This window comes from Sciurus carolinensis, chromosome 14 (genome assembly GCF_902686445.1).
Source record: "Sciurus carolinensis chromosome 14, mSciCar1.2, whole genome shotgun sequence".
NCBI classification, from domain to species: Eukaryota; Metazoa; Chordata; class Mammalia; order Rodentia; family Sciuridae; genus Sciurus; species Sciurus carolinensis.
In genome coordinates, this window is record NC_062226.1 from 11,607,046 (window position 1) to 11,634,812 (window position 27,767).

At 40.8% G+C, this 27,767-nt stretch overlaps 1 protein-coding gene across 4 annotated transcripts in view; it reads left to right on the plus strand.

Annotated features, from left to right (window-relative positions):
- Positions 1 to 27,091, plus strand: part of Rc3h2 (ring finger and CCCH-type domains 2) — a 95,816-nt gene extending 68,725 nt beyond the window's left edge. Inside the window, exons 1-4 of one of the 4 annotated variants that reach the window (XM_047524139.1) lie at positions 11,988 to 12,169; positions 13,910 to 14,086; positions 22,185 to 22,366; positions 24,294 to 25,294. In XM_047524139.1, coding sequence (XP_047380095.1) covers positions 13,915 to 14,086; positions 22,185 to 22,366; positions 24,294 to 24,845 — 906 coding nt within the window. In that variant the 5' untranslated portion in view covers positions 11,988 to 12,169; positions 13,910 to 13,914 and the 3' untranslated portion in view covers positions 24,846 to 25,294. Of the gene's footprint in view, positions 1 to 11,987; positions 12,170 to 13,909; positions 14,087 to 22,184; positions 22,367 to 24,293; positions 25,295 to 26,967 lie in introns of those variants that run through there. The other 3 variants (XM_047524140.1, XM_047524135.1, XM_047524136.1) reach the window with 3 other exon arrangements.
- Positions 27,092 to 27,767: the final 676 nt, after the last annotated feature.

Consider the following 27,767-nt stretch of genomic DNA (forward strand, 5'->3'; position numbering starts at 1 on the left):
GGTAAACAAAAGGAAAAGACAGCAAGAAAAGTAAAGAAATAAAAACTTAAAATTTTTCAATAACGAGAAAAAAGAAAATCTACAGTATAACAGTCATATAGTAATGAAACCTCTCAGTGTTCAGTAGCCTGATGCATGAGAGGTACCTGACAATGAGCTTCAAGCCTCCAGCAGGCGTCGCAGGGTGGGATTTGCCTCACCTAAAGATTGGAGCTATGGCTTCCAGGATTATCCAAGATGGCTGCTCTGGCTTCCAAATGTGTTGGCAAATGGGGAACTGCAGCTCAGGGTGTGGACATGGTCAGCTGGAGGTCCTGGAGGCAGGATGTAGTTGGTCAGGCAGGGGTCCTGGAGGTCGAGTGTGTTTGGTGTGGTTGTGGGATCCTGGAGGCCAGGTGCAATCAGTCGGTCTGGGGTCCCGGTGATAGGGCGCAGTCAGTTGGTCTGGGGGTCCTGGCGGCAGGGAGCAGTCAGTGGATGTGAGGGCCCCAGGGCAGGGAGTGATTGGTCAGGCTGAGGGATCCTGGAGACAGGGCTCAGTCAGTCCGGCCAGGGGTCCTACAGGGCCTGGCTGTCGTCTCAAAATGGTGGCAGCCACGTGTAATCAAACCTGCAGGTACTGTAACAGTGAACTTCCAGGCAACAGCAGGCACCTGGTGCTCCACTAGTGGCCGACGATCAGTTGCTGACTGTTGTCTGATGATTAGGAGGTGAACCTCGTGCCTTGGGTGATGGATAGGTGTAAGGCAGGCGTTGGACAGGCAAGAGGCAGGCAAATGGCGGATGATAGGCACTTGACAGTGACCAATCTGCACTCAAAAAAGGCCTCGATATGCTGGCAGACTGCAGGTGATCACAGCAGACAAATGGGGTAAGCAGCAGGGGATCAATAAGCAGCCGACCCCTTTATTTTAATCTCAATCTTTAAGTTTTGATCTTAAACATCCAGCAAGTCAGTTTCATGAGTTGTACAGTAAGAGTACTGGGTTTTAACTTTTATGTCTATGACTTTATAGTTATTTACCAACTTTTATTAAACTGGGGTCTATATTATCTGTCCTATAAGTGAAGGCTTATTATCTCAAATTAATTTAGATTGTTCTTGAAGCAGTACCTCTGTAAAACATTAATCAGTCAACAGTTACAGAGTTTACAAGGAAAATACAAAATGGAATTAACAACAGTAAAAACATATTTAGTTGTGTAATAGCTATTTTAAATTTTGATTGAGCTATGTATTATATCCCCTGCAGTAATTTTACAACAAAAAACCAATCTTTTGAATATAATTTTAAGTGAACTGAAGTCTGACTTATTTTGGAGCCATTGTAACATGTAGTAAGGTAGGTAGCAGAGCTTTATCTCAGGTAAGGTGGGGCTCTTCATAAATCTTAGGTAAAGCAGTCCTAGTTCTGAAGCTGACATTTATCTTTTTATATATTACTTTATAAAGTTTACATGTATTTTTCCCAAGTCTATTCAAATGTTAGTTAACACAGTATGATATTACATCTAAAACATGAACCAAAGAAAGCTGAGAGAGCTTTTAACTTTCCTTTTGTGTAGTAAAGTGGCAAAATGTTTTCCTGTTTCCTGATATTAACTTTTAAACATATCAGGCTCTTATTATCTTTTAGAAATACATTTACATTTTCATCCCAGTGCAGAAGGTAACATAAGGTTCAGGTTCAGTTACAGAACACTAAATGATATAAATAAATCCCTAATAAAATTTCTTATTTTGATAAGTTTAAATTTACCATTACAACTTTAGGTTGGAGAACACCAGCTTGATAAAATGTTCTTTTAAACCTTTTAAAGACTTGTATACCTGGAAGATATGAACACATTTAATATATAAATAAGAGTGATAGAATCATAATTACATTGATTTTTTTATATTAACCATGTTCAGCTTTTAAAGAAAATTTAGACTTTGTAATGTGGTACAATACTCTAACAGTTGCTGTTTAACCAGAGTTGTATAAACCCCCAATTTTTAAGACTAGTTGCTCTAGAATATAAAACTTAACAGACACAATGTTAAGAGTAAATTAATATTTTAAGAATTATTGGTCATTTCAGCATATAGACTGAACTTTGGTTTATATCAGTACATTTTTTTTTTTTTTTTTTTTGCGGTGCTGGGGATCGAACCCAGGGCCTTGTGCTTGCAAGGCAAGCACTCTACTGACTGAGCTATCTCCCCAGCCCTAGTACATTAATATTTGATCTTAGGAAAAACCTTGAATAGTTTTAACTGTTGTGTTACTTACACATATATGTAAACCTTTTAAAATTTACACTTAACATTTTTTAATCACTTAGACACTCTTGTTGTTTACTAAGATGTATTACAGTCTTATTTTATTACATAAAGACTTTTTTTTATCTAGAACCATTCTATATTTTTATATTTAAAACCTTATAATGTTTTAATCTATTGATCCCCTTTTTAAAATTTATATTTTGAAACAACCCTTATGAATTTCTGAATTTAGATAAATTACTTCATTTTAATCCGATGAAATACTTTGTTACTTATAGAACTCTATTTAAATACAGTTGAAACTTTTGGACCCTTTATATAGAATAATACCTGCCTGTTAAGACTTTTAGTAATCATGTTTTTGGTGATAACATAAAGTAAATTTAAACCCTTTTTTAATTTATCAATTTATGAAAACACCAAACATGTTTTAAGTCTGTTATCCTATGGAATTTAAGGAGTTAAGAGTACTTGATGTTATATTTAACAGCTAGCATTTTAACTTTTTAAACTAATCAGATGTCTCTAACAAACACATCTGTGATCAACCCCATATATGTTAAATCTAATTTAGTTATTTTTTAAAAAAATAACAAGGTATCAGAGAATTGTATTAAGCCATATCAGTCATTTCTTTCCTGTTGAAGAAAAACCTAGAAACAATGGATATTAGACATTTTATAAAATTAACATTTTATTTATTTTTTGACCACCTGGAAACAAAACTGTGTTAGTAACTTGAAAGCCATATTTTTGTTTACCCAATTTATAAACCTTTTAAATCATGTAAATCAAAAGCATTTGGATCCATTTTTTAAAAATTTTAATTTATGAGCTCATATGTCAATTTTGGTACCAAATATATGTAGACATGACAATACACCAGTGTACATATTCGTAAAATAAACAGATGGACAAAGACCTTATAGCTTATTTTTTAAAACCCATTACATTGAGAGTTAACCCTTGTAAACTGGCCTCTGAATGAAACAGAGCATTAAAAAAACTTTATAATTGGATAAAATAGGTCTGATCAAAAATTAACCTAGGCACACCAGATCAAAATTATGAACTTGAAAAAACAGAATTTTAAAGTCTTTTTGGCCTTCATCCTGATGAAAAAGAATTAAGAGAATATAGACAAAGGTTATGCCCTATCCCTTCCTGAAGGAGTTTCCCGAAGAGCCAACAAGGGAGCTGCTTCCATTGGTCTCCTTGGGAGAGCCCCCTCAGGTTGGGGTCTTGTTCTAAACTGGTTTTTCTGGTCTCTTGGATAGCAGCCATCAAAATTATATGGCATTTTGGTGGACCAATTCCAATAGTTGGAAGTTCCTATTGGCAGCAGTTTACATCTTAATGTAAGCTTTAGTGAACATGGTTAAAAACATTTTTAATCATTTTTTTACCCAAATTTGACTATAAAACATTTGATCAGGATGTACGGGCTGCCCAGAGACAATTTGGTGGTCTCCTGAGGAGGCCATCTAACCTCAAAAGTTGTTCATTCTCTCTCACAGAATTTAGAGAGAGAAAAGACATTGCAGCTGGTTCTGTAGTCATTGGCTCTCTTCTGGAATTCCTGGAAATTAGTTAACATGCACTGGAGGGGAGTACATGACTGAAGTGAGGGAGACTGATCCATGCTTACATTTAAAGGCAACAAAAAGACAGAAAAGGACAAACAAACACAGAACAGATAAAACACCAAAGACACAGACAAGTGGTCACTCCAGATTCCAGACCAGAGGGACTGAGCAACGTTTTGCCAGTCCTGGACTCAGGAAGTAATGCTGCATCCAGCCTTCCTCAGAGTCCCCAGATGCGGATCCGCCAGAAACAGACTTACCGGTCCGCCAGGGGTGCAGAAACAGGTGACTCTTTCTGAGAATTTAGTTCAGTCCTGGGGCGGGGCTCCACAGATCATGCAGCCTGGGCCTGAGGAACATCTCTCAGACACCTTCCCCTAGGAGCAACATTGTGGCCTCTCCCCTCCGCAGGAGTTCCCAGGTCAGCGGTGAGCGGTGGTTGCCCACCAGGCAGCGAGGATCTTGCTGGGGCCTCCAAATGTTATGGGGCGCAACTTAAGAACAAGTCACTGATCACCACTGAGAAGTCCAAATTTGAGAGTCTTTATTAAGCCAGCTGACTGACTGTCTCACACAATGCCCCAAAAAATGGCTATTGGGAGAACAGCCCTGACCACAGGGTTGTAGGGGTTCTTATACCAAAAATCACATCAATCATAAGTGTCTGTTGCTATGATTCAAAATTACAAACTAACATCATGAGATCAGCAACAGAGGGGAAGTGGGTCAAAATGACCCTTACCTAAGTACAAACTAAAGAATGGTTGCTAACATCCACACGGTTACCGTTTACATGGTACATTGGTTAAGAGCAATAGAGGTCAAAAGAGAGCAATTTTTACTACATAGGTATTGCCATTGTATATTATTAAACATGTCACGCTAAGTAACTGATGATGGGTACAGAGGCAGGGTGTTCCCATGGGAGAAGCTTATTTCCTACATAACATGGAGTCTCAGAGCAAAATGGAGTCTGTTTAGTCATTTCCCTTAGAGTCTGGCCTAGAGCATTCTCATGAAGTCAGATCTGTCAGCCCATCACACTACCAGCTCTCAGATTATGAGGGCATTCAGGAAGCCTATGAAGAAAAGCATGTGTAAACAATGAAAGTCTGTTAGCAACCATGCAAATTAGCTGGAAAGTGAATCTACAGTCCCCACCTGCGAGCCCCCTGCCAACAACTTGACTGCAACCTCATGACAGACCTTGAGCTAGAGGCACCCAAATAAGCAAGCCATGCCTAGACTCCCAATCCACATAAACTATAAGATAATAAATACTTGTTTTAAGACAGTGGTACTGGGAGAATTTGTTACACAGCAATAGATAACTATTATAGTTACACTCACTCTTATTTCTTGGAACCTATAACGAAACGCATGAGTCAGGGCTCTCTAGAGAAACAGACCCAAAGGGGACTACTCATCAGACTGGCTTATACAATTAGAAGCCAGATAGTCCCACAATGGGCATCTGCTGACTTGAGACCTGGAGGAACAAGTAACTGGCTCAGTCTAAGAAGCTGGAGCCTCAGAAGAAAAGGAACAAATGATGCAGCTCCAGTTCTAGATTGAAGGTCTGGAAACTCCCTGGAGAACTGCTGGTCAGAGTAAAAGAACTGGAGTTCAATATCCTCAGGGAATCTCAGCCATAATGGAAGCACTCACTCAAGAAGAAAGGAGTTTGTGTCTGTGTCGGCTTGCTCTTCCTTCCAGCTTTTCTTCCATTCAGGGTCCTAGCCTATTGGATGGTGCCACCCCCATTCAAGGCAGGTCTCCCCCGTCAGTTTGCTGTCTCATATGCCCATTATCTCTGGAAACACTGTCATAGACATAACAGGAAGTCTCTGAATCTTAGGCATCTTTTAATCTGATCAAGTGACAATCAGATTAACTATCACAAAACCCAAGACATTTTTTTTAAAGAACAAAAATTGGGATTCCTAATAAAAACTATGACCCAATTATTTTCTCATAAATTTATAGAGGAATTGTTGCATGCTTTTAAAAGATAGGACTAAGTTCAGACAATAATTAATACTTACTAAGACATTCCCAGGATTATGTTTCTCAAATGGCCTTATCATGTTTACAACATCAAAATGTGACATGTTTTGGACTTTGTCAACATGTTTTCCAAATATTCATTTTATTTGTTTATTTTGGGGGAGTATACTACATCAACAACCCTTTAAAAAATTTTTTTTTTTTTTTTTTAATTTTGAGACAGGATCTCACTGAGTTTCTTAGAGCCTCACTAAGTTGCTGAGGCTGGCCTGGAACTTGTCATCCTCCTTCCTTAGTCTCCAGAGTTGCTGGGATTACAAGCATGCATCTCCACACCTGAATTTTCCCAAATATTTAAAACAAATCTTTCAGTTGTTCCCATTTTATAAACAACCCCAATGATAACAACTTAGCAGGAGAGATCCAAGACTCTATTTCATTGAGTCATGCTAGGATTTCTATCCTGAATAAGAACTTCCCACTCAAAATGTATAATCCTTAATCTTCTCTGTGACTTGAAATCTACACAAAACAACTTGAATTTTATAATCCAAATGACTAAATTTATTTATAAGAAAATACTCCTCCATGTCTTTTCATGACATGTTAGCTCATTTCTTTTTGTTTTTCCCTATGGTACTAGGGACTGAAAGCCGGGGAGTTCTATCACTGACCTATATCCCAGCCCTTTTTATTTGTATTTTTTTAAAGGTTTTGGGCATTTTATTACTCAGTCCTTGGCGGAGGTGGGCCAAGATACAGTGGAGGGCTGCGAGCCTACAAGAAAGGGGAACATACAGGATAAGTTGCGTGCCCTTTGCACAGCTGGATTTCCTCAGATGTGTTGTGAGTATATTACTTTGCTTTACAACGAGGGTCACTCTCTATAGATACTCACCCAAAGATTGGAGATAAGTGGTCAGTTCCCACTCTCCCTTTCCTTCATTATCACATTCTTTAGAGACCTTCTTATCTTACTGCCAGCTTTCCTAGGTGCTGAGGAGTGTTCAACCCAACACTTCATCGCTTTAGTTGCCTTGGAAGCCCCTTAGCCCTTTTCTATTTTTTTGTTTTGAGACAGGGTCTCACTAAGTTGCCCAGGCTGGCCTTGAACTAGTGATTCTTCTGCCTCAGTCTCCTGAGTCATTTGGATTACGGGCATGCACCACCATGCCTGGTTATAGCTCCTTTCCTTTTAGCACTGAAAAATATTCTGTTTTTTGGATGTTCCACCATTTATTTATCCCTTCATGTACTGAAGGCCATCTTGGTTGCTTCTAGGCGTGGGAGATTATTAATAAAGCTACTATAAATGTACATGTGCAGGTTATTGTATAGACTTAATATTTGAATTCATTTGGGTAAATACTAGGGAGTGCAATTGCTGGATTGTATGTTAAGAATTATATTTAGTTTTCTAAGGAATTCCTAAACTGTCTTTCAAAGTGACCGTACCATTTTATATTCCCACCAGCAATGAATGAGAGTTGTTTTCCTCCATATCCTCCTTGTCAGCATTTAGTATTGTCATGTTTTAGAGTTTGACCAGTCTAATTAGTGTAGTAGCATCTCATTTTTTAAAATATATTTTTTATGCATGAGTAGATTCTTTTTGAAAATATAAAATAAGAAATAACTTTAAAAACTTGTGATTAAATTTATTTTTAAGAGTTATTTAGCCAGGGTTGGTGGCTCATGCCTGTAATCCCAGTGGCTTAGGAGTCTGAGGCAGGAGGGCAACAAGTTTGAGGCCAGCCTCAGCAACTTGGTGAGGCCCTAAGAAATTTAGCAAGATTCTGTCTAAAAATTTAAAAAATAAAATAAAAAGGGCTGGAGATGTATCTCAGTGGTAAATTTCCCCTGAGTTAAATTCCCATTACAGGCCCCCAATAAAAATAAATATATAAAAAGGGCTGGGTATGTTGCTCAGTGGTAAAATGTCCCTGGGTTACAGGCCCTATAAACCCTCCCCCCCCCAAAAAAGAATTATTCTTTTAATTAGGAAGTCCTATAAAAATTATGTACAAAGTAATTCAGATTTTTCTCAAAATATTTGTGTATTTTTGACCTTTTGTATTGGTATTTATATATCTAAAGTTTGTCATACTACTTTATCTAAACTCAACATCCAATTGATGTTCCTGAATCAAAGAAAGTGAAAACTTTGGGATCAAATCCACTTCTTAAAGTAAGTGGATACGTGGCTTGTGGTGTGTGTGTGTGTGTGTGTGTGTGTGTGTGTGCGCGTGCGCGCGTGCTTGCATGTTGGGGATCAAAGCCAGGACCTGGCACATGTTAAACATGTGCCTTACCATTCAGTTACATCCCAGCCACAAAACTGGGTGTGATGGCTAATTTTGTGTGTCAACTTGACTGGGAAATGAGATGCTCAGACTCTGTCAAGCATTGTACTGGTGTGTCTATGAGGGTGTTTCTGGATGAGATTAACAGTTGAATCATTTGGTAAACTGAGTGAAGCACCCCCTGTGACTGGCCTTATTCAGTCAATGAAGGCCTGGTGCTGGGATGTAGCTCAGTGGTGGAGCACATATTTTATTTTAGCACGGGCTAGGACCTGGGATTGACTCTCAGCAACACACACATACACATACAACCAATGAATGCTTGAATCAAGCCAAAAATCTGAGTAAGAATTCCCTCTCTCTGCCTGTCTTTGAGCTGAGACATGGGTCTTCTGCTGCTGAAGTCAAACTTGGACTCAGAAAGGAATGATACCATTGGCTTTCTAGCTTGCTAACTCAAGATCTTGGGATTTCTCAGTCTTCATAATCACATGAGCAAATTCCTTATAATACATTTGGTGGGTGAGTGTTGCTGAATCAAGTGTAAGATTTTCTGAAAATTCAAAAATAACGTTATTATCTTTGATGACTTGAGCCGGCCAGTTCAAGGGCAGATTGCCTAGATTGGCCTTGCAACCCGCCTGTTAGTTCATTCCCTTCTTGAAAAGTGCACAAGATTCAACACGGCTTCTCAACATTCCACCTTTCCACCTCTTTTTTTTTTTTTTTTTTTTTTTTTATAAATTCACCTTTTAAAGTTTTTTTTTTACTTGACATTCACCTATTGACTCTTCCTCATATGAATAAATCTGTTTGCATATAATTTACTGCCTCCATGTTATTCTTTGACATGAGTGAGTATATATAAAAAGAAGGTGCCAAAAGGCTGAACCTGGGGTTTTCCTTTTTTTTTTTTTTTTTTTTTTGGGTACTGGGAATTGAATCCAGGGACACTTTAACACTGAGCCACATCCCCAACCCTGTCTCACTAACTTGCCAAGGCTGGCCTTGAAGTTGCAATCCTCCTGCCTCAACCACCCAAGTTATTGGGATTACAGACGTGTGCCACCATGCCCAACCTTCAATGCTTTCTATCTGTATACATAATAAATATTTGCCTCCACTTTTTTTTAGATGTTGATGAACCTTTATTTTATTATTTATTTGTGAGAATTTGTGTTGATGAACCTTTATTTTATTATTTATTTGTGAGAATCGAACCCAGTGCCTCACACATGCTAGGCAAGTGCCCTACCACTGAGCCACAACCCCAGCTCCTGTCTCCACTTCTTAATGTAGAAGACCAGAGAATAACTTGTACTGTTCTCCATCTTACTTTTTTTTTTGAACTAAAGACTATATCCATGCAAGAATATTTATCAGTGAATTTTGGAAATGGACTTGCTGGATTAAAGAGTATGTATTTTTGCAACATTGATACATTGATGATGATTCTCAATCGTCACTCATAACAGTTGGGCATCAGTTTGCCTTTCTACAAACCAATTGTGATCAAACTTTTGGATTTTTTTTTTTTTTTTTTTGGTACTGGGGATTGAACCCAGGGGTGCTTTACCTCTGAGCCACATCCCCAGTTCTTTTTATTTTGTGACAGGGTCTCAATAAATTGCTTAGGGCCTCACTAAGTTGTTGAGGCTGGCTTTGAATTTGTGATACTCCTGCCTCAATCACCTCAACTGCTGGGATTACAGGCATGTGCCACTACTCCTGGCTCAAACTTTTGAATTTTAAATAATTGAAAATGTAGAAAATAGTATTTTATTTTTTTAATTTTATTTTTTTTGGTACTGGTGGGATTGAACCCAGGGACTCTTTACCACGGAGCTACATTCACGTCCCTTTTTATTTTGATTCAGGGTCTTACTAAGTTGCTTAGGGCCTTGATAAATTGCTGAGGTTGCCTTTGAATTTGCCATTTCCCTGTCTCAGCCTCACCTTGGGATTACAGGTCTGTACCACCATGCCTGGTTTAAGAGTATGTACCCTTTTTGAAAATAAGTGCTATGAAAACATATGAATATGCTGTGGAAAAGAAGCCTGGTAATTCAGGGGAGAGAAGGGAAGTAACTTCAGGAGCAGAGTCCTTTACTAGGCTGAAGGAATGGGATCCACCTTATCAGTGATTCAGTTAAAAGGTGTAGATGCAGGGGGTTTGGTATATGTTTGGGGAGCTGAATCAAGTGCAAGTCTCTTCTGATTGTTTTTCAGGTGAAATAAGATTACAGGTCAATTGAGTGAGGATTGGGGTAGATGTTTTGAAAATTGGAGAGAATAGATAAGAATTGCTTTTCTTGGAAGGGGAGAGGACCTGCCCAGGGAAATATAGGACTGTTGGGTGGCACTGAGGCCCCCTTGAAGATTACAACACTAAACTTAAAGTGAACTTTGGTGTAGGCCCATGCATATGATCTCAGAGACTGGGAAGACTCAGGCAGGAGGTGGAAAGTTCCAGATCAGCCTCAGAAATTTAGCGAGACTCTGTCTCAAAATAAAAAATTAAAAGGAAAAGCACCCCTCGGCTTAATCCCCATTACCAATGAATGAATGAATAAATGAATGAATAAAATAAAATGAACTGTGAAGGACAAGGAACTGCCATGGATGAGAAAAGTCACTGTTTTAGGGAGAACTGAATAAAAGCAAAATTAAAACCATTTATTGAGTATTCATTTAACAAATATAAGGATCTCTTGTGAAGATCATGAGCATATTCCAGTCTGTTGTTCACACAAGCTGGTTAAGTAAGGCATTCACTGGGCAAACAAAAGCATAAAAAGTCCCTGTTGGACTCTCTAAATAAATTATTCCGAAATTTGAGGTGCAGTGGGGAAGAGTTTTCTGATACTTTCGATAGACTGAACAAAGAGTTTCACAGAAAAAAAAACATGCACATACACAAACTGCAGACAATTTCAAGCGTTCCTAGAACCACAAATTAAGAACCTTCTCCTCTGAATTAGGAGCCCTATTTTATTAAAAAAAAAAATTTTTTTTTGTACTGGGAATTGAACCCAGGTGCACTTTACCGCTGAGCTGCATCCCCAGACCTTTTTATTTTTTATTTTGAGATAGGATCTCCCTAAGTTGCTGAGGGTGGCCTGAAAATTGTGATCCTCCTGCCTCAGCTTTCCGAAGAGCCCTATTTTAAAACAGTATATCATTCTAAGTATATTGTATATGATTCAATTTACACAAGGCTTTTTACAAGTAACTTCATAGCTGTGTACTGGATATCGCTAACAAAGCCTCAGAATTTGAAATCATTTTAGGTTTAACAACACCGTTGCAAAAAATAGGCTAGTGTTATACTATACTCTTCATCCAAAATCTCCAAGGTTAACATCTTAGATGACCGGAGTTCAATTATGGAAACTATTAATTCAATACTTTTAACTAATATTACGCAAATTTCATTAGTTGTTCCATTCTTGTTCTTTGTCGGTCCCAGTATCCAATTCAGAATTTCACGTTGCGTTTAGATGTCCTAGATCTTGCTTTTTTTTTTTTTAAGTTTTATTCTAATTTCTGTACTTAATAGCTATTATTTAATGTCTCAGTTTTCCGTCTCAATAGACGAGATGAGGAACCTATTTTAAAAACTACACACATTTGGAACCTTTGTCGGGGAGAAAATATTTTTTTGTTGTTCAAAGCTCGGAGCTTTTTTGTGTGTGTCTAAAGCAAAACAAAAATAAAGCAAACAGAAGCGTATTAAAGTTGTTCAAGTAATTTGTCCTAAAGTGGGACCGGTAGCTTCTCCCTCAGCCGCCTGGAGAAGCTTCTAATTGGGCCGCGGGTCCGTCATGACGCAGGAGGGCCGCCTCATTGGTCCGCGCAGTCAGGACTCCCGCGGCTTTTCTCTTGGGTGTTCTGGAAGCCGACCCATTTCTCTTCCTCTTAAGTCAGCGCTCCCTTCTTTCTGGTGCCCGGAGCTGCTAGCCGAAAGGGATCCAGACTGAGCTAGTCCGGGTAAATGCACTGAGGTAGGCCGGGAGGAAGCGGTGGGCGTGGACTATGGGTGGAACGGTGGTTTGCGAGCCTGGGTAAAACTGCCTTGTCTTCGGGCCTCCCACGGCCTCTGCCACTTCCCAGCTCGACCTTGTCTCCCGGCCCCAACCTCCCCCCGGCTTTTCTAGGATTCCCCCTAGACTCCGAGAGCCCCTCCGCCGCCCTTCCGGGAGCCCCGCCTCCTTCGCGCTCCTCTCGGCCGGCTCCGCCCTCTTGAGCTCCTCTTTGCAGCCCCACCTCTTCTGCGCTCCCCCGCGGCCCCGCCTCCTCACCCTCATTGACCCCGCCCTCACCACTTCTCATTGGTCCGTCCCTCGCCTCCCCGGAGCCCCGCCTCCCCTCCTGCACCCTCCTCCCACTGAGTCTGACTGGGCGCGTCTCCTTTAGGTCACTCTCTGCCCCCATGCGCCTCTTTGTCCCATCCCTGGCATGTCCCCACCCCTTCAGCTTGGTTCTGCCCCTCCCTAGTACTTGGACCTTTCTCTCAGTTATCCTTCCCTCCTTTGCGCCTTGCTCCGGTCTAAGTGTCGGGGTCGCGGGATTCTGTGACTGATCCTCCATTGGGACGTTGTGCTGGGTGTTGGAGATTGGGATTAGTTGTTCGAGGTTTCTTCTTTCAAGAGCTCTTTCAGCCTGTGGGAGAGAGTCACTTTCTAATGGAATATAAAAGACCCTGTGATAAGTCTTCATGAAGACAGCATAATAGTGTTGGGATGCTTTGAGGAGGAAGAAATGCTAGAGGGTTGGGTTGTTTTTTTCTTCTTCTTCTTTTTTTTTTTTTTTTTTTTTTAACTAATCCTGCTGGGTCCTCAAACAAGCTGTAAAGGGGCTAAACTGCACTTTTCCTCTAAAATATCCTTGACTGCTTGTGATGCAGAACAGTGGCCTATCAGTCCGTTAAACACTTGGTTGTTATTAAAATCTTGGCATCGACCTTAGTTTTAACTAGTCAGAATTGGTAGGGCTTTGAAGACCATCCCTCCAAGTCTGCAGTGAGACAGCTTTACTTAGATTCAGAATCATACTTAAAAAAAAAAAAAATTATATACACACACACACACACACATATGTGTGTGTATATATATATATATATATATATATATATATATAGTAGTTGGCCACAGTACCTTTTATTATTTTTTTATTTATTTCTTTATTTTTTTTTTTAATGTAGTGCTGCACATTGAACCCAGTAACTCACAAGTGCTAGTTAAGCGCTCTGCCACTAACCACAGCCCCAGCCCCAGCATCGTACTTTTGATGGTTCCTTTTGAAGTATTTCCTGAGGACTCTTAGTGAAGTTTTCAAGTACTAATTAGTTGGTTGGAAAACTAAAAGCATAGGTAAAATGACAAGTCAGTAATGTAAATAACAGTTTCTACTTTGGAACAATAGATAGTACAATATTCAGAAGACAGCAACTCATCCCACAGGCTGCTGGAGTCAGGCATACCTGGGGTCTGTTACCATTCTACCACTTGCTGAAAAGCTTGGAGAAGTAACTTCCCTTATCTGAACCTCAGTTTTACCTTATATAAAAAGAACATAAATTCTGTCACATACTGTCATCATAGGGATTTATTGAGATTCTACGTAGGAAAAAAATCACTTTTAGGTTCCTGTAGGATCTTAGCCCAAGTGAGTCCCCCTATTCTTCAGATTCATGACTTCATGCTCAAGCCAGCAAAAAGTCTTATATTGTTGCTTTCTTCTAGGCACCATGACAACCCTGGATGACAAGTTGCTGGGAGAGAAACTGCAGTACTACTACAGTAGCAGTGAGGATGAGGACAGCGACCATGAAGACAAGGACAGAGGCAGGGGTGCCCCGGCCAGCAATTCCATGCCTGTGGAGGCTGAGCTGGCAGGTGAAGGCATCTCAGTTAATACAGGTACTGGAAAACCCTTGAGCTCTGGAAACAGGCTCTAAAATGTCTATTAAGTATGTATCACTTAGAATTTTCCTGATCTCTCTAACTGTAATCCCAATTTTTACCCAGTATTGTTATTCATTGTGTATGTTTTAGTCTTTTTTTTTTTTTTTTTTTTTTTTTTGGCGGTACTGGGGATCAAACTCAGTGCGCACTCTACCAGCTGAGCTATCTCCCCAGCCCATGTTTTAGTCTTTTTACTACATAGTGCAAATGTGTATGCATAGTAACATGTTAATGAACAAGATTGGCCTGGGTTTGAATCCTGTTTCTCAAATTAACAGCAGTTTGATAGCCATAAATCATAGGTATGAGTATATTGGTAGTATAAACTCCTTAGAAATGGCATTTTTACTTTTTTTTGTGTGGTGCTGGCTTGAACCCAGGGCCTCTTAAATGTTAGGCAAGCACTCTACCACTTAGCTATGTCTACAACTCCATTTTTATATTTTAACACTATCAAATTGCTGTCAGTTGAGTTGGCACTAATTTATAGTTTAACCAGCAGTACAGTGTTTCTTCACATGTTTTTCCTACTGGGTTATCAAACTTTTTGATTTTTGCCATCCTGGTGTATGACAAATAGTCAAATTTTTTTTTTTTTTCATAGAAATGGAATCTTGCTCTGTTGTCCAGGCTGTCTGTGAACTCCTGGACTCAAGCAATTCTCCTGCCTCAGTTTCCTGAGTAGCTGGGACTATAGGCATGTACTACTGTACCAGGCTTGTCATTGTTTTGTAACTTAATATATTTGAAGTATCTTTCATGGCAGGAAATAGAATTGTCTCATTTTTTCTAAGTGTTACTTTATTTTCCTTTGAGTAGATGAATCATAATTTCTTTGTTTCCTAATGTTGGATATTATCTTGGCCCTTTATTATAGACTGTTTTGTAGCACACCTCTTTGTGCGTAGACCTCTCTGCCCTGTGGCACTAGTGCTCTCTAGAAGAAGTACTAAGACCAGTGGACGGATCCTAAGGAGGAGTGCTGTGGAGTAGGTGGAAGTTAGGTGCAGGTCTCTGCTTTGTGTGTGCTTGCCCAGTTGCAGCCTGTTATTCTGTGTCCAATTGCTTTGCCCTAAACAGAGCATGTGTTCTGTCAATGTTCAGAACATTAGGAAGGTTCCCTGCCACTGGTCCAACCAGTGCCAAGGGTTCCTTTCTCAAACTGGCATGGTCCATGATAGGCATGGAATTCAGGAAAGGAGGTAGAGTTTTCTTGCCACCATGCTGCCAGCACATTCCAGGCATGATGGGAAGGCTAGAGATCTGATTTCTCACAAAAAGTGAATGATACATGTCAATGAAAATGAGACCCAAAGGGTAATGAAGTGAATTAAGATAAGATTGCCTTTCATAAGGCTTCAGTTTCTAAAGGTTAGATTGAGGGGTTTTAAAAATGGCTGTAAAACTCTTACATGCCTCCCATCAAGGTGTGAAGTTTATGTCTCCTGCCTAGAAACCTGAATAGACTGGTAACTACTTCAAACAATAAAATGTGATGGAGGTAATACGATGTGACCACCAAGGCTGAGTGATAATAGTCAATGGGGTTTCTGCCTTGCCCACTGGAACCCTTGCAGTGGAGCCACAGTTGCCAAGTTGTATATTCAACTATCCTGAGGCTGCCACATTTGGGAGAAGCACAGCTGCATGGAGAGGACTCATCTATGCACTCTAATTGACAGACCTGCTGAGCTCAGTGTGCAAGACATCGCAGCCCAGTTACCGTATATGCGAATGTGACTCCCACGATTCTAGTCCCCAGCAGTCAAGTGCCCCTCATGCCTTGAGTTTTTTTTTTTGGGGAATGCTGGGAATTGAACCGAGGGCCTTGTGCTTACAAGGCAAGCACTCTACCGACTGAGCTATCTCCCCAGCCCCTTGAGTTTTTATAGATGAGATATGAGAGAACATGAAGCAGAGGCAAGCCATCCCCATTAACTAGTTGCTAACACCTCATGCGAAGGGGAAGGATCACACTTTCCGACACAAGGAATCACCCCTGCACTGTGTTTTTCCTGCCTTTTGGTCATGTTGGAATGAGAAGAAAGGAACTTAAAATCTACAAAGGGGCAAGACACCCCCATTTCCATGGGCATCATCTCCGGGTCCTCTCCTCTCGAGGAGTCTCTGTCTGTCTGTCTCTCTCTCTCTTTCTCTCTCTCTCTCTCAGTTCTGTGTCTTAAAAAAAAAATTTACCTTTTACTCTTGCCTCAGTATTTCTCTGGTGTTTAATCTTCAACAGTAGGGGATCGAGGACCCGATCCTGATTTTCAAGACCAGTATCACAAGCATACATCTAATTGTTCATCCTTCCTTCCTGCCATCTATCCATGACTCCACTACTCATTTATCTGCCCATCCCTCTGTTTGTCCATTTCTTCACCCACCCACCCAGTCAGCCCAAAAAAACAATAAACCAACATTAAGTGAAAAACTCCTAGGTGTTAAGTTCTGTACTAGGCACTGTCATCCAAAATTAAAGAAGATCCAGTCCTGTTCTCACTTAAGGTTCCTAGGCTAGGAGAAGTGCTTAAAGCCTGGAAGTTTTTTTTTTTTTTTTTTTTTTTTTTTTTGGGTGCTAGGGATCGAACCCAGGGCCTTATGCTTGCAAGGCAAGCACTCTACCAACTGAGCTATCTCCCCAGCCCCCAAGCCTGGAAGTTTTGACATGTGCAGGATTTGATGTTTATCACCGTGGTTTCTGTCCTTTTAAGGGGATCAAGGTGGGGTCTTGGTTCAGCTTGGCTTGTGTCCTAATAAGGAGATCAGGGCTGGGTCCTTGATTCTGCATGGTGTGTCCTTTATAAGGAGAGCAGCACAAGCTTTGATCAATGTGACTTGCTTCGTTATAAGATTATCTTCCTTCCTACTTAGTTGATAATTGTAGTGAAACCTTTTAATTCCCTTACCTCTCATTTTGGGTATGCTCTACCAGTATTTCTTTGGGGTTCCCATGGGGGTTTCATTTAATGTGAGAAAGAGATGCTACTGTGATGGGAATCTATAGCAACATGACTTCAGTAGTGTACAGATGTGACTGCTGTACCTCTCCAATCCTTCCCCTTCAGTTACTGATGCTACAGTTTTATATAAGGTATTTATTCAATACTGTAGGATAAAATTGGGGTGTTTTGGTACATCATTCTCTCATATCTTGTAGAAAACAACAGTAGCACTAGCTTTTATAATTGTCATGAATTGGCTTTACCAGGGATCATTCTGTCTTCATCAAAATCTGAGTTCCTATCTAATACCCTTGAGTACAACTTGAAGGACTCCCTTCACACAGGGCACATCTTGTGGGGACCAAGTCCCTGGGCTCTTGTTTATTGGGCACTGCTGTGGTTTGAATGTATGTCCCTCCAAAATTCCTGTTGAAAGTTCAGCCTCGATATAACACTATTGAGACCTGGTTAGGCCAAGAAGCTCCCACCCCAGGGATGGGATGTACACTTGAAGGGAGCTTCTCCAGCAGGTGCAAAGACCTGGTTCAGTTCTTAGCAGTGTGTGTGCGCGCGCGCGTGCGCACACACACACACACACACACACACAATACATTTGTGAAGCTGGGTGCAATGATGTATGGCTATGTTTTCATTAGCTTTTTTGTCTCTGTGACCAAAAAACCCAATGAGAACAACTTGGAGGAGGGAAAGCTTCTCTAGGGCTCACAGTTCTAGAGGTCTCAGTTCATAGATGACTGACTCCATTGCTTTGCCCAAAGTGAGGTAGTTGGTCATGGGGGAAGGGCAGCAGTGAAACATGGGGGAAGTTCAGGGCAGCAGTGAAACAGTGTAGCTATGATGATGTCTTTCAAAGCCAAAAAGTTATTACACATTTTCAAATTTGAAATGAAGAGACCTCTGAAGTATTCTACAAATTTTAATTTCTAAACAAGTAAGCATCAGTCTTCATAATCCACTAAAATAAGAAAACTTCCAGAGTCCTTTCTTATTCTTATTATGAAAGTGGAAAAGGTCCTGGAGGCTCCAAAGTGAGATGATCACTGGGGTTATGTGACTGGGTATTTCTTGCTCTGACCTCACAGGGAGTCATTGTGAGGGAATTTTAAATAGCAGGTATATAAGAGGATGGCTGAGTTTTTTGTCCATAAGTACAAAACTCTTGGTGTTGACCTGTGGAATTCCCAGATAGTTCATGTGTTTGGTGGCAGCTGGTGACTGGTGGTTGTGGTCTTTTGGATATTGGTGTTTTGATTTGTTTTTTTTCTTTTTTTTTCTTTTGTTGTTTGGTTTTTGTTTTGATTGATTGATTGATTTTTTAGCTAGCATACTTGTTCATGTTTGAGAATGAGCAGTGAGAGTTGTCAGAGCAGTGTAGTGCTGCAGTGGCGGAGCTCCTGCTATGAGCCCTCCTTGACAGACCATTATATGGTCATGCAGTACATTGGGGAAGGGGGCTTCGCTGAGGTGAAACTTGCCCATCATCTCCTCATCGGGACAGAGGTTGTGGTGAAGGTACCCACGAAAGTAGCTTTGAACTTTCTCTTCCTATCTGAACTGGATCTGATGGCAGCCTGAAACCACTAAAATGTGATCCAACTCTTCCAGGTCATCAAGACCATGAAATATATTACTTTAACATGGAGCATGCAGGTGGGGTACAGCTATGGGACCTCATCCTGGAAGCTGTTGGCATGCAGGAGGAGAAGGCCTGCAGACTGTTTAGGCAGATTGTGTGTGCTGTGCAGTACTGCCAAGAGAAGGGTATTGTGCACCTTGACCTGAAGCTGAGAATGTAGTGGTAGATGCCAGCAGCAACACCAAACTCATTGACTTTGGCCTGAGTACCAGATTCACAGCTGGAAAGAAGCTGAAGAGGTTCTGGGGCACTCTTCTATATATGTTGCCCTTGAAGTTGTCCGTGGGAAGGAATATGAGGGTCCTCCAGTAGACATGTGGAGCCTGGGTGTCATTTTCTATGTTATGCTCACAAGGAGATGCCCATTTGAGGCAAGCAGCAATAAGCAGGTGAAGAAGTCAATCCTGCAGGGAACATACGACATTTCCCTGCATGTTTCCACGGGAGCACAGAACCTCATCAATGAGATCCTGACGGTGGACCCCATGCAGAGGCCCACCATAGAGCAGGTAATCGGGGCACTCATGGCTGAGCCAGGGCAAGGAAGCTGCTTCATCCAGTCCTTGTAGTTAGGCACTCCCCAGACTCCTGGATCCCACAATTATGAAAATCATGATGAACATGGGATACCACCCCTATAATACCTGGGTGTTCATGGCAAGTTGAAGATTTGATGATGGCTAAGTACGTCATGCTACAGTGCCAGAGAACCCAGAGGGCAGGCCCTGCGGATCCTCCCAGGGTCTGCTTCAGGAAGTGTTCCAGTGCACCTGCCATTCCCTTGCCCTGTGAGCAGCAGCAGCCTGAGGAGGCCAAGCAGTCCTAACACAAGGGTCCTGGAAGTGCCAGCATGCCTGCCGTAGGTTCTGCTTCCTCCATGTGGACACGCCCCATCCAAGCCTAGCCTCCCAGCATGACCCTGTGCCTAGCCACTCATCCTCTCAAGATACTTCCATAGGGCAATCCCAGGACAGCAGCAGGGGTTGGAACAGGCTGAGGAGGAGGGTCACCAAATGTATTCCACAACTGTGCTGCATACCATGCTTTGGTTCCTCAGCGTTCAGGCACAGAGTGGCTCCAATGGAAATACCAAACCAAGACAGACAGAAGCGACAGACAGCCAGAAGATCCTGAGCTCTGTGGGTGCTCACATCATGATGTGGGAGTGAGGTGTGCTGACTGGTTCAGGCTTCCCCACACAGATTCCAGGCAGGTATTCATCTGCATCCACCAGAAGTCTCTTCTACCCCCACTTGCAAAACACATCATAGGGACTGTTCCCTGGGACACTTCCCCTGCCCTATTCTTTGTCCTTTCTCCCATGCTTTGGGAGAAATTTATTCTGAATTTCTTTTTTTTCACAAATTGTATAATAAAATTGATGCTCCAAAGATTTAAAAAAGACAGATTTTTGTTGTTGTTGTTGTTCTTTTAGAACTTGACCTCAGGGTAAGGGCCAGAGCCCACCAACTATCCTCTATCCTCTAAGCCTGGACCATTGTACCTCCATCTCCTGCTTACTGTATATACTAACTCACCTTGAACCAAGGTTTATGGGGATTTCTTGCGATAAGCCAATGTAGACATGGACTTGCTCCCCTTGACGGGGCATAGAAGGAGATGCTCCCCTTGAGCCAGTGTAGACTTGACTAGTCTACACTGAACTGAGCTGACCACTGAGCTGGTCACTTTGGCCAGAATGAATCCTTTTCCTGGTTTTCAGGCCCCTCCTAGAAGTGTGTGGGGAGGGAGAGTTGCAGCATTTGGAGAAGACTCCTCTGGCAAGGCATTGGAGATTCCAGAGTGTTCTATGGCTTTATCTCCCATCATCCCTATGCAGGGAGCAAGAACTGGGCCAGTGGGTAGGGGCGGGCCAGCCTGCAGCAGTGGCTGGGTTCTTCACCACATGTTGTGCAGCCTTACCACCCAACAGCTCCTCCTAAAGATTTGTGGAGAGTGAACACATGGGATTTAGGGAGCAGAGATGTGACTTCTCAGGGCTGCTACCTACATAAAAGCATAGTGCACCCATGTGGAATTGCTCTTATGTTTGGGTTCAGTTGACAGTGAATTTTGTGAAGTGCACACAAAAAATAAAAAACACTCAGGTTAGGACAGGAGACTTCGTGCACCTTCTAGTCCTGGCACCTCTGCAACTCTGGGACTCCCAGAGCCTTTCTGGGCAACTTCCTGCCCTTCCCTGTAGGGGTCAGAAATTGGTACCTTTTTAAAAAATGATGTCCCATATGTCATTTAATAGTTTTCCCTTTTACACCTTGAGCCAGGAAAAATGTTTTAAAGAAAAATATTCTATCATGCTGTTTTAATTGTAAATGTCAGGAGATAAAGGAGTGTTATCATGTTCATATAACAAATTTTCTCCAATTAAATTTATCCAGAAAATTGCTCTCAATGTGTAAAATGTAGCTGTGAGAATTTAGCTTTTATAGTATTTTAATAATGATTTGGGATGGAAGCATTTTAAATAACTCCCAAGTTTTATAGTTCAAATTTTTAAAACTTTAATCTTATAATAGTAACATGGCTCCAGTAACAAATTTTTGTCCATAGCAAAATGTTTCCAAGGATCTCCTGAAGAGTTGGTAAGAAGGCAGCCGTGTCATGGGACATGTGCTATTTCAGTTGAAAGTGCTGTGTGCTTTTCAAGCCCATGGTCATAGAAATAGCATAAAAATGGTAGGAGGTTTTGTTTGTTGAGAATGCCTTGTTAACACTGAAGACTGGAAGCTAGGCTGTCTGAGCTACAATTCCTGCTTTAATCTCCTTGTGCCTGTGAAAGATGGGCAGTAGTAGGTCCCTCAGATAGAACTAATGGGTCAACTTAAGTTATAAGTTGAACATTGCCATGCTTGCCACCATCCCACAAATGTTCATGCATATGTAATTTAATGAATAAATGATTTATAATAACATGATTACACATTTTCAAAGTAAGGCCTGGATTTAGGAAAGAGTTGAGTTTAACTAAGGCTATCTTTATGTTATATGATGGGAAAGAAATTTCCTTCCTGACCTGTCACAAGTCCTAAACATATGGTCAATTTTAATTTGATCTGAATCACTAGAGTGAAGAAGATGTGAAATGTTTTAATCACAAATGGGAGTTCTTCAAAGGCATTTGGTGGAATGAATATGAAGTTGTATAAAAGATGTCTAAATGCTGCAAAAACACTGAAATATTTTGATATCAGAAGGAGAAAAGGAAAGTAAGGGTGTGTTTAGGATGCAAATTTAGAAAAACAGAACAAAGGTTGGATTGCAGCTTGTATGGGTACTGGGGTGTCTGTATACCTAGTCATAGTACACGGAGGGTCTGTGTTAATTGTGCAGTAGAGCAAGCTGCAGACAGATGAGCTCCCACCTACAGATGTGAGCTGGTCATAATTCTGTGCTCGTTCATTTTGGTCACATCCATGTTCATGCTACTCAGGTCCAAAAGGTGTGATCAATGACTGGCGCCGCTATAAGCAGTTGGAGACAGAGCAGAGGGAGGAACAGTGCCGGGAGATGGAAAGGCTGATCAAGAAGCTGTCTATGACCTGCAGGTCCCATCTGGATGAAGAGGAGGAGCAACAGAAACAGAAGGACCTCCAGGAGAAGATCAGTGGGAAGGTAATGAGCAGCCCCAGGCTTTTCTCAGAAGCTGCCCTGGCCACTAAAACTGGGCTTGGTGATTTGGGAGATGGAGGATATTGGATTTGGCCTCTGAGAAGCTATGCAGTACAGGGGAAAGTGTAGAACTGTGTCATAACTCAGGCACACCTAGGGTTTGAATCTCAGCTCTGCACTAGTGATTGTGGGGAAATAAATCTCTTGCTTTCTGAGTTTGTTTTTTGATTAGTTAAATGAGGTCACCCCCACCTTTCCCCCTGCCCCAGAACTATGTGGATTAAATGCCCATCATAGTGACTGGCCCATTTGAAAAGTGTTCATATAATGTTAGTTTTCTGCCATAGGAACTAAGATTCTAATTCAGTTTTTCTTGCTCTTTCCATGATGTTGCTCTGTTTCATCTGAAACCTATCATGAGGATTTATTCTGAGGAGGCATTATAGTAGAAGTAGATAGGCACTCTGGAAGGTATTCGGAACCAGGTCCCTGACATCTCTTTACCTTCTCAGTGTTAAAGGACCTCTGTTACGCACATACTCTCTGACCATGGAAGAAAGTCCAGGAGTGCCCAAGATCAGTTAGGTGTGGCCGAGAGCCAAAATCAGGGAGCATTAAGTCAGGAGTCATTCCTCTTGACCACAAGGATGATTTCTGGGCACGAAACTCAGGCAAAGACCATAATAGGTCTATTAGAAATAGCTTGCTAAGATAGTGTGGAGAGTTATGCAATGGGGTGAAAATTGGTAATAACTATGACCCAGTAATGATATCTATTCTGACCTAGTGTGGGCCCTGTTCCCCACCCGCTAAGCTGTACAAGATTAGGCATAGCGAGGGTTTATTACAGGGATGTCTTGCTATACCCAAGCAGGAGAAGGAAGATGACTTTGTGGATATAAGGTGGCTGCTGGGCAGTGTGCCTGCTTTGCTTGACTGCTTCCTTACCCTACGCTGAAGGACCAGAATGAAGCCACAGTCACATAACCACACAAATCAGGCTATGAGAGGCTGTCCCTGTCCTGCTGAGTTACCTGCAGTTGAATAGAACTAGAAATTGCCTGAATGCCAGAAATAGGGTAGTGGCTAAGCAAAATATGACACATATATAATTTTATAAAACTATTTGGAAACATGAGGAAATACTTAGAATTTATTGTTAACATTATCTAAGAGACAGAGTAGGTTATAGCTTAATCGGTATACCCATGGCTGCTGTTATAAGAGCAAAACTATTCTAGCTTGTGACTGATAAGAAGAAGAAAAATTTTAGAGTGTATGTGAGTGTGTGTGTATGTTGTGTGTAGATGTGTTTTGTGCAGGGTAGGGATTATAAGTGTTCTTTTGAAGTTACATAATGTCCTGTTATCTTTCCACAAAAACAAAACAATGAATAAAGTAATCCACTGTCAAGACTGACACAATGGAAACGGTTCAGTGAAGTGATATTATCTGATGCTGCCTGTTTGGGTTGAGAGGCAGTGTGGTGTAGTAAAACCCAGGGTTTCTAAAAATCTAGTTTGAGTCCTGGTCTTACACATACTACTTGTGTGAACTGTGCAACTAACATAAAGTCTTGAAACCTCATTTATAAAATGAGGATTATAAAGATCCCTTCCCAATGGGATTATTGCATGAATTCAGTGAGAATCAGGCACAATGGTATGCACACAAGTAGTCCCAGCTAGTTGGGAGACTGAGGTGGGAGGATTGCTTGAGTTCATGCATTTGGGGCTTACCTGGGCAACATAGTAAGTTGGTAAGACCCCTTTTCTAAAAAAAAAACCCAAACCCCTCTCCACAAAATATTTAGACATAATGCACATAAAGTGCTCAGTGTGGTGCTGCATGTATCCGTAAGCAAGAGGTGCACATTGACATTTATCATGAGTGTTCACCTGTGTCTGCTGACTTGCTGGTCCTCCTGCAGATGACTCTGAAGGAGTTTGCTACGATGAATGAGGACCAAGATGACGAAGAGTTTCTGCAGCAGTATCGGAAACAGAGGATGGAAGAGATGAGGCAGCAGCTACACAAGGGGCCCCAATTCAAGCAAGTTTTTGAAATCCCTACTGGAGAAGGGTTTTTAGACATGATCGATAAAGAACAGAAAAGCACCCTCATCATGGTCCATATTTATGAGGATGGCATTCCGGGAACTGAAGCCATGAATGGCTGCATGATCTGCCTGGCTGGGGAGTACCCGGCTGTCAAATTCTGTCGGGTGAAGAGCTCGGTTATTGGGGCCAGCAGTCGGTTTACTCGGAATGCCCTTCCTGCCCTGCTGATCTACAAGGGGGGTGAATTGATTGGCAATTTTGTACGCATCACTGACCAGCTGGGGGAAGATTTCTTTGCTGTGGACCTTGAAGCCTTCCTACAGGAATTTGGATTACTCCCAGACAAGGAAGTCTTGGTGCTGACATCTGTGCGTAACTCTGCCACCTGTCACAGTGAGGACAGCGATCTGGAAATAGATTGAACGGATGGTCTAGTTACATAGATATCTCATTGTTTGGGCTGGAAGACATATGTCTGTGTTTATTTTTGTTCCTTCTTGTGTCTTCTGACTTTTCAGCTGTTCTTTGTAGTCTTTTTGATTATGTGGAAAGTCAAGAAATTCTTAGATTAAATCAGAATGCTGGATTACCTTGTGGCTAGCAATAAAGTGACTTAAAATTACATAAACAGGAAGCCAGGCTTTTGAACTGTTTACTTAATATTCTCTAGCATGACAACTCTGTTATTGTTTCTAGTCAATATTTACATAGCATTCTAAAGACTGTCCTGGAAATTGTCTCCTGTTGACCTCTGTGGTCTCTGCCAGGTCTGAGAATAGAATTCTCTAGTTCGTATGTTATTTGCAATGTAAATAGTATATTTCCTTAATCAAATGATTGCAATTATATTTACTTGTAATTAGATCTCCCAGATGCTCTGCTATACCATGGTCTTATTTAAAGGTTCCAGATGAGGCTGGGGATATAGCTTAGTGGTAGAGCACTTGCCTAGTGTGTGCAAAGCCCCAGGTTCTACTCCCAGTACTAAAGATAAAAAACAAATAACAAATACCCCCAAACAACACACAAAGGTTCTAGAGGATATGTGCTTGCCCTGTCAGGAGGAGTGGCCTTTACTGCTAGAGTCAGTATCCTGCTCCAGCACTGTGAGATCTAGAACAGGAGGAAGGATTTATGCTGATTGCTGTCCTCATGCTGGAAGACAAGCATCTTCTTGACAAACAGTGGAGCTGGGTGGAGCTGGAGAACTTTGAGTAAGGTGCTTTTTCTTGTCTGTCTGTGTGTCTCTGTTATTTAACAAGGTAACTTGTCATTTACTGTAGATTTTTTTAAAAAACTGGTCTTTTTGCATATTGAAAAATAAATTCATATTTAATAGAGGAATATTGACCAAAATGCAGAAGAAAAATTTAAAAATTAGAATAATTTTTAATCCTATCACCTAGAGTGAAGCACTATTAATGTTCTGATATACTATATTTCCTACCAAAGTGTTTTCTGTGTATACCTATACATTTCATTGATTTATTTTTCAAGTATTGGGATCATTCTGAACATACTGTTTTATAGTATGGTTAACTAATAATATATCAGACCTTTTTTTCATATTATGAAATACTATAACATTTTAACTTTTTTTTAAATGGCTACTGATATTGTATAGATGTGCTGTAATTTGCTTGAGGCAGGAGGATCACGAGTTCAAAGCCAGCCTCAGCAAAATCGAGGTGCTAAGCAACTCAGTGAGACCCTGTCTCTAAATAAAATACAAAATAGGACTGGGGGTATGGCACAGTGGTCAGGTGCCCCTGAGTTCACTCCCTGGTAGCTGCCCCCCCCCCAAAAAAAAAAAACACAACACATTTTTTTTTTTTTTTATTTTTATGAAAGTAGATGTTCAGTAGAACATGTAATAAAAGTTGTTATGCAAAGGAGATTTAAAAAGCCATAAATTACATTAACCAAAATCAATCTCTTTTATTATTTTTACAGGTTATCATTCTGGTCTTTGTGTTTATTTATAATAACAGTTGTTAAAAAAAAAGAGCAAGTGAAAATAAAATTTAAAAAATGATTGTCATTCAAGTTGTTTCCTACTTAAAATGTACATCCTAGGATCAGGGAAGATACAATCTGGAATTAAATATTAGCTTTAAAATTCACAGTTTTGGTTTTCCTGGAGATTTAGGAATTGACTAACTGTTGAAGAGTCTTCAAAGCATTAATTGACATAAAGAAAGTACATGGTTTTTCAGATTAGGGAAGTTCTTGTAGAAAGTGTGGAAGATTCAGAAGATTATTAGAAGCAGAGACAGCTGTTACCAATGTTCTAGTTTATTTCCTTCCAGTCTTTTTTCAGTATTTTTAATAACATTGAGAGCTTATTGAATTTAGTTCTGTGCTCTGCCTTAATATTATATGATAAATACTTTGACATGTTATAAAAATTCTAAATAAATAATTTCCAATGGCTTCATCATTTCCAACATTTGGATGTACCATAATTTACTTAATTAGTTCTTTTATGCTAGATATTTCAATTCCCAGTATTTTGCTAAAGCACTTAACATCTTTGTGTTTTAGGTCGTTCTTATAGATGTCTTGAAGAGGAATCACTGGACAAATGGACATGAACATTTTAGAACAACTTTTATAATCCATCTTCTGTTTTCCCTGAAAATGAAAATAAACCATATATGACATTGACTGCATTTCAAGAACAGAAATTCTAAAATAAAGGGAACAGACATGAGAAGGGGAAATCCTACAGTATTACATCTCTGACTCAGAAGTAGTAGAAACAGCATGGAACTTGAAGTCAGACAGATCTAGGTTTGAATCCTGATTCTGTCACTTGTTAGTTCTGTAGTTTCTGGTGAGGAACCCAGCCTTCCTGAGGCTCAGATTCCTCATGTTATTAATGGGAATAGTCACCTGTTTGTAGAGCTGTTCTGTGACAGTGCTTATCATGTAGCGTCCTCTGGTGGCATCAGCATCATGGGGTGGTGGAGGGTGTTGGGAGAAATGCAAATTCTCTGACTTCACAGACCTGCTGAACTAGGAATGCTGGGTGTCCTGGCAAACTGACAAGCCCTCAAGGCAATTCTGAGGCCTAAGTTGGAGGAGCACTGACCTAGAGATAAAGGGGTGGGTAACTACCCTCTTTCAACTTTGTTCCTTGCTGCTGGTGTCTTTTTTACCTTTGAGTAAGAATTAAGGAGGGAAGGAGTTGAAAGGGTAGTGTGCAGATTGATTCTCTTCCTCTCATTTTGTGTAATTCTCCTTTTCAGCTATGGAATTGGGGGAAGGAAAGAGGAATTAAAATTTATCTATCATAAGCTGTTACGGTTTAGATGTGAAGTGTCTCCCAAAAGCTCATGTGG